The sequence below is a fragment of the Fundulus heteroclitus genome, chromosome 9 (assembly GCF_011125445.2).
Source record: "Fundulus heteroclitus isolate FHET01 chromosome 9, MU-UCD_Fhet_4.1, whole genome shotgun sequence".
Lineage (NCBI taxonomy): Eukaryota > Metazoa > Chordata > Actinopteri > Cyprinodontiformes > Fundulidae > Fundulus > Fundulus heteroclitus.
The window spans coordinates 35,357,135-35,364,028 of NC_046369.1; the positions used below are offsets into that span (position 1 = coordinate 35,357,135).

General features: G+C 39.2%; 1 protein-coding gene across 1 annotated transcript; it reads left to right on the plus strand.

Moving 5' to 3' along the window:
- The first annotated feature begins 3,730 nt into the window (after nucleotides 1–3,730).
- Nucleotides 3,731–5,891, plus strand: sox14 (SRY-box transcription factor 14). Its single transcript, XM_012862874.3, has one exon. The coding sequence runs from the start codon at nucleotides 4,285–4,287 to the stop codon at nucleotides 5,002–5,004; it is 720 nt and encodes a 239-aa protein (XP_012718328.1). The 5' UTR covers nucleotides 3,731–4,284; the 3' UTR covers nucleotides 5,005–5,891.
- Nucleotides 5,892–6,894: the final 1,003 nt, after the last annotated feature.

The window sequence follows — 6,894 nt, forward strand, 5'->3', positions numbered from 1 at the left end:
GCTCTGCGGGGGCCCAAGCTGACAGGCTCTGCGCGTCTCAGGCTGCTCCCCGACACCCGAGATGGATGGACACGTGTGCGGAGATAATCCCGGGGTTTATTAGCGCGACCATGAGCGTGCACGTTTGCCCCGCGCGCCTCAAGTGTGTAATTTAAATTGGGTGGTTATCAGCAAAATATCTTGGTTACAGACAGACGCCAAAACATCCCACGATCTTGACTCTTTTTATAGGCCCTAAACTAATGGCTTTACTTTTTTTTCCCGTCAGAATTTGTCATGATGAACACATTTGTTGACATTTCAAATGACCTCAAGTTTGGACACTGAGGTATGATTTTGAACGGTGACAGTCGCTTCCGGGACCAGCTCACTTATTACATTTTCCACGTAGCTATTTATTGCAGAATATAACTGAGCCGAGCTGAACCGTGCTACGGCGAAGAGAAAATGCGGGAGCCAATAACCATCTCGCTCCTCGACGAAAATCAAAACCTATTGCATTTCTCATTACCCCGTTAAATTGTCGAGGGAACTTTCGGGCGCGCGTTTATGAGACAATCAGTGTTTGAATAAGAAACATAGCTGACTGCTCCCCCGTGAGTGGGAGGCTGAGCCCCTAAAATAATTCCCCGTTATCTGACTCACCCATCTCAAATGAAGTCTATAAGCCGGTGTGGGTATGCAAAAGCCCGAACGCCACATGTCTGTGTAAGATAGCATAACGCAATTTAAAACTTCAAGGCGACTCAAAAAATAGTACAAAACATGCAGCATATATACACCAACTCGTGGTTTGCAGAAGAAACATACAGCCGATTGGAAGGACTGGAGAATATATTGATTTTGTTTTTCTTTTTTTATTATTTTATTTTGCTGACAAAACAAGAGGTGTCCTCCGCTCATTGTTTGTGCGTCTGGATGAGGAAGATCGTTGTTTCGTCTTCCTCCTCCTGTTTCTTTCTTTAAAATTATTTTTATTTGATTTATTTTACGATTAGACCTATTTCAAGGTTTTTTTCACCACAAATATGATGGAAATCATGTAAGCAGCTGGCGACTGACGCATGCGCACGAGAAGAAACGTGGAGCGGGAGAGAGAGAAAGAGAGATAGAGAGAGAGAGAGAGAGAGAGAAAGGGAGGTGGTGAGGGCGTGAGAAAGAGACACAGATGAATATGGAAATGATGGAAATACCAGGAGAAGGTTAGAAAAAATGACCTAAAATGAGGCATGCCTTATTTGGTCCAACATAGGCAGAACAAAAACAAAAAATTGTGATGGTAAAACACAAATAGTAAGACAACAACACTAACGAAGAGGAACACTACTGTCAAAAAACAAAGTAGATCTAATCAATAAAATGCACGAAAAGTCCTACTTTTTCATCTGGGAAGATTCTAATAAAGATTTCTGTGCAGAAATTTGATAAGTTTATCAGCTATTGGTTTGTTAAATTTTTACTTCCCTTTGCTTATCTGGTTTGCCCACCCACGTTAAAAAGAAACAAAATATTTGCAATTAAGGCAGAAAATATTAACTATTAGTGAAATAGTGGCATTTAAAAAAATGTGTTACAAAATGACTTGTGACCATTTTCTACACAATTGTTCATTAATTGGCAGTGACCACCTTAGGGTTAACAACTGCAGCTTGCTATCATCCCTGACTTTAGCATCATTGCTAAACACTATAATACATACATATATGTATAATGCTAAAAAAAAACAAAACTTCGAGTTATATTGTGTTGTTTAAGTGCTCCCTTTATTTTTTAGCAATGTATACACACACACACACACACACACACACACACACACACACATATATATATATATATATATATATATATATATATATATATATATATATATATATATATATATATATACACACATACATACATACAAAGATTTTTAAAAAGTTTCAATATTTTTTGTGCACCACATAAGCATATCTGCAGTATCTTTCTCCGGTGTAAGCTGGAAAGATTGAACCAACATATTCACTTAAATATAACAAAAATAACTTAAATTTAACAAAAAAATTAACATTGCAATCACAAATTAATATGCTTCATTAAAATTCCGTCATTTTATTTGCTAATATTGGACTCAGTGCAAAATTATTTTTTACAGTGCAATAGATGAAAACCTATATATGCATTTCTTAAATGTCCTTACTTTTCATTTGTGAAGGGTAATTTAAAAAGTGATATTATTAGATTGTTACTTCAAGCAATTTTTTAGGTTTATGCAACATGCCACATAGGCAGAATGTTACAGTAAATTGGCATTGCCAACGTAGTAAATGGCCCAAAGACTGCCTTAAATAAAACCATTTCATTATAATAGCATTTTAAACATACTGGTTGTGTCAGGGTGATGAAAAAAATCATTCATCACACAGGCCCACATTAGCCTGAGGGCTATTAGGCAACGATCCTCGTTTAAAAATTAGCATGTTAAAACGACCCCCACCCCTCACCACCGTGCCTCCTTAAAATCACACTGTCAAAATTGGATGTGAACTGATGCAACAATTAAACGCACAACGGCGCCTTTTCTGACGCTCTGTGTTTTTGACGTCACCTATTCCGGCTGTTCTATGTCCCGTCACGACAGTGCACGCGGGGTGATGTCGGAGCGCGTGGGTGTACTGATGTCCGGGTGGGCCTGTTACCTTCGCTTGTTTGTTTGGTGCGCCCTATTTTTCAAACTGCAAGACATGCTATTTATTGCTAGTGGCTATAAACAAAATACGTCTCTTGAAGTTAAATGTGACTTTTAATTTTGATTTCATTTTCATTACTTGTTTTTCACTTATCTTTGTAGATATATGTTGATAGATATAGATTTGTTATAACATACCTCAAATGCCCTTGATGTATGCAAAAAATAATACTCTTTATCTTATGCTTTTCCTCATTTTGTTGTGTTTTTGTTTATTATCATTATTATTTTGAACTTCGTATGAAGTCCCTTTTACATGACAAACAGGTCTAAACCATTTCAAGTGATAAACATATACAATCCAAATTCATTAGATTCAGTCCAGTTAATGGCACTCAAAAACTCAGTCAATGGTCTTATGAAAAAACGATCCAATCCAGTTGTAACCTAAATTATCTATCATCTTTCTGTCTGTCTATCTCATAAAATATATATATATATCTATATATATCTATATATATATATATATATATATATATATATATATATATATATATATATATATATATATATATATATATATATATATATACAAAAATGTCCTGTCCAAATACCTGTACAAAAGTCGATAGCACTTCATCATGGTTCATGTACACCAGTGCAGTTTATTGTACTTTTACTGTACTGATCACGTGTCAGCACTTAGTTATACTGTCATCTCTTCTTTGGATTGAAAAAAGATGAAAAGATGCTGAAAGCTCAGGTGTGTTCCCAAAAACTGAAGAGAAATTGGGTAGAAACAAGCAGACATACACACACATACACACACACACACACACACACACACACCCTCCACACATTCTGCACACATACACTGACAACACCCCTGTTTCCCCCCTTTTTTTGTGTTCTACTACCACCCGGTCTTTGTTTATGTTGTAATGTACATAGCCTATATTTTTTCCCTTTCTTTCCTGAAGGTATTCTAAGAGTCTCGGTGCTGATTGGGCGCTCAGGTTGGTGAGTGAACGCCCTGCAGATTATGTCAGATTGCGTGCAGAAACCAAACCAGCCCAGCCTTTGAACTTCACCGCTTTTGGCTCGTATTCACGCTCTTCCGCTCATTTCCAAACCAGGTGCTTGACGACGAACCTCACATTGAGAGAGAGAGAGAGAAAGAGAGAGAGAAAGAAAGTCCGATAGAAGAAAAACGTATATATTATTATTATTATTATTAATAATAATAATAATAATAAGACTGGACATTTTTATGACTCCTGCAAACCGAATGCGGAACATTGCTTTCACCTTTGTGGATTTTTTTAACGTGTGCGCATCTTGCATGCGTGATTTCTTTTTCCTTCATGCCGCAGGTCTGACAGAGTTTTAAACGGACTGCAGAGATCGCGCTTCAGTGTTTCACATCGGGAAGAACCGAACGAGCGCTGGACCTTTCTTTACTTTTTGACCCGTTTTTTTTCCCCTCCCAGACGCAGAACCTCCTGGCATGACCGGCACTTGGCATTTACGCAGGTGAATAGCTATCAGTCCTTCCGATAAGAACTTTTCCTTGTCATTACCACTGGGGATAAACAAAAAAAAAGTGAAGTTTAAAGATGTCGAAACCCGCTGATCACATCAAGAGACCCATGAACGCGTTCATGGTCTGGTCCCGGGGCCAGCGGAGGAAAATGGCTCAGGAAAACCCCAAAATGCACAACTCTGAAATCAGCAAAAGACTGGGCGCCGAGTGGAAGCTGCTGTCTGAGTCCGAGAAAAGACCGTACATCGACGAGGCCAAGAGGCTGCGGGCGCAACACATGAAGGAGCATCCCGACTACAAGTACCGACCCAGGCGCAAGCCCAAAAACCTGCTGAAGAAGGACCGCTACGTCTTCCCACTGCCTTACCTCGGGGACACCGATCACTTGAAGGGACTGCCCGTGTCGGCCGCCGACTCCCTCCTGGGCTCCTCGGAGAAAGCCCGGGCGTTCCTGCCCCCCACCTCCGCCCCCTACTCCTTCCTCGACCCAAGCCAGTTCAGCTCCAGCGCCATCCAGAAGATGACCCAGGAGATGCCCCACACGTTGAGCACCAGCACTTTGCCCTACGCCTCCTCGCTGGGATACCAGAACGGCGCGTTCGGTCCCCTCGGGTGCCCCAGCCAGCACACCCACACCCACCCGTCGCCCACGAACCCGGGCTACGTCGTCCCGTGCAACTGCACGGCCTGGTCGACGTCGAGTTTACAGCCCCCCGTGGCTTACATACTGTTTCCAGGTATGACCAAGACTGGGATAGACCCCTACTCATCCGCACACGCAACTGCCATGTAAACCCTCAAGACTCGCACCCTGTTTTTAATGTCATTTGAATACAGAAATGCATGTAAATATGTTACGGACAGCGCGGCCCGTTAGAAAGGTGGCATGAACGGTGGTCTCAGAAGGGGACTTGTGGCAGAGAAGAGAAAAGACGAAAAAACTTTTAGCAGAAAACGCTAAACCAGTTCCTGTCCGAGCAGAGGAGCTGGAGTTGGATGCGAAGGACGAGCGCAGAGAACTGTAAGAAATGTAAATGTTATAACGTTTATGGCAACCAGAAAGGGAGGCCTTTAACTTTATTTATTATGTACATTTCAATGATATGCTGATTTGTGTTGATGATTCTGATATAGGCTACTCTTTTTATTTTGAAAAAAAAAAAAAAAAAATTGGCTGGCACAATTAGAGTTCCAAGACCTGTATATGCCTAATAAGTTCACTTTTTTTGTTGTTGCAATTTTAGAATGTCGTTCTGGATATAAGGTCAACATCCAAACTCATAGGCTGCTTTTATACGGGTTTTATCGTTTATATTTATCAAAATGAAAAAAAAAAAAAAGCATAAAAGTAGACGGTCTATTTAAATGATAAAAAGAAGGGGAAAAATTCAAAAATGTTTCGTTTTTTACATTTACCATGTGGTTCCGTGGTAAAATAGTCCCGCACATCATTTCAGTTTTCTTTTTCAATGTTTAAGTTTATTTTCAATTTTTATTTTAAGGATATCTTCTAACTGAATCCAAGGAGTTCTATGTGTATTTTCTATCTGAGAAGGTAATTTAAAAGCTGTCATGTTATGGAAAGGATCCTGTATCTGGAAGGTTGATACCTCCTGCTCTTTGTTCAAGTGCTGAGCAAAGACTTTTTGAATAAAGACAATCTGTCTTCAACCAGATCAATTCCCTGAATCTGTAGGTTTTTGAGCTAATAATGAAACGATAAAGGTTGGTTACGCAGTAAAAAAAAAAAATCTACTTAACAGATCGGAATAACGAAAAAAATGTAGGATCATAACAGAAAATGTTACCCTTTTTTATTTTAATGCACAATTGAAAGATAATCACAGAGCGATTCACTGATAAAACACTGATAATACCAAACCGTTTGAGTTTAACCAATCAACTTGCTCTACCAATTTGCATTAATTTCAACTGGGCATGGGGTGGGGGGTGGGGGGGGGGGTCCCGTTCATGTTACAAGATGGAAATATTTAGGCTTTGCAGCAAGAAAACAAATATATTAGTTAAAAACAACCAGGCCTGCACTCACTGAGCTAAATTATATTTATTCTAACTAATTTAATATATGATCATCTGGTTTGTCCTTCATGTTAAAATAAACAACAAACAAATGAAGTGGCAAAAGTAAGTTTTGCGAATACTGAACATCATTAAAGTCAAGCTTCTGACACGTATTCTAACAACACGCCACTATAGCCGTTTCCTAAGATGTGCCAGTTATTAATTGGCAAAGACTGCATCAGGTTAAGAGGCTACCAAGTCATTATGACAGTTCTTCCCTTCTATTAAACTGACGTGTCCATTCATGTTTCAAGTTCTATAAGAATCCTCCGTTGGACAGTGAGAACATTAACTGACTGAACCAACATATTGTCAGTAAAATACAGTTAGCTCATATTGTTAGAATTCAACCAATATTTAACTGATAAATATATGTAATGGATATTTTTAAGGACCTTTCTAAATTAATTTTTAGAGTGCATGGATAGGCGCACCTAGAACATTAAGTTCAATCCATCTTTTCCCATTTGCTCTTCTCTCTTGCTTTAACGCTGTCAAGCCTCTTCAGCTCAGATCATTTTTTCAACAAGTCTTAATTACCTCCACATGTATACCTGCGTGTTCCTCTCCCTCTTTTTTCCCCCCATTAATAATGATTCGT

Bases quoted from the DNA above. Each gene is read 5' to 3' on its own strand.
- sox14 (XM_012862874.3), top strand. From the start codon at position 4,285: ATGTCGAAACCCGCTGATCACATCAAGAGACCCATGAACGCGTTCATG.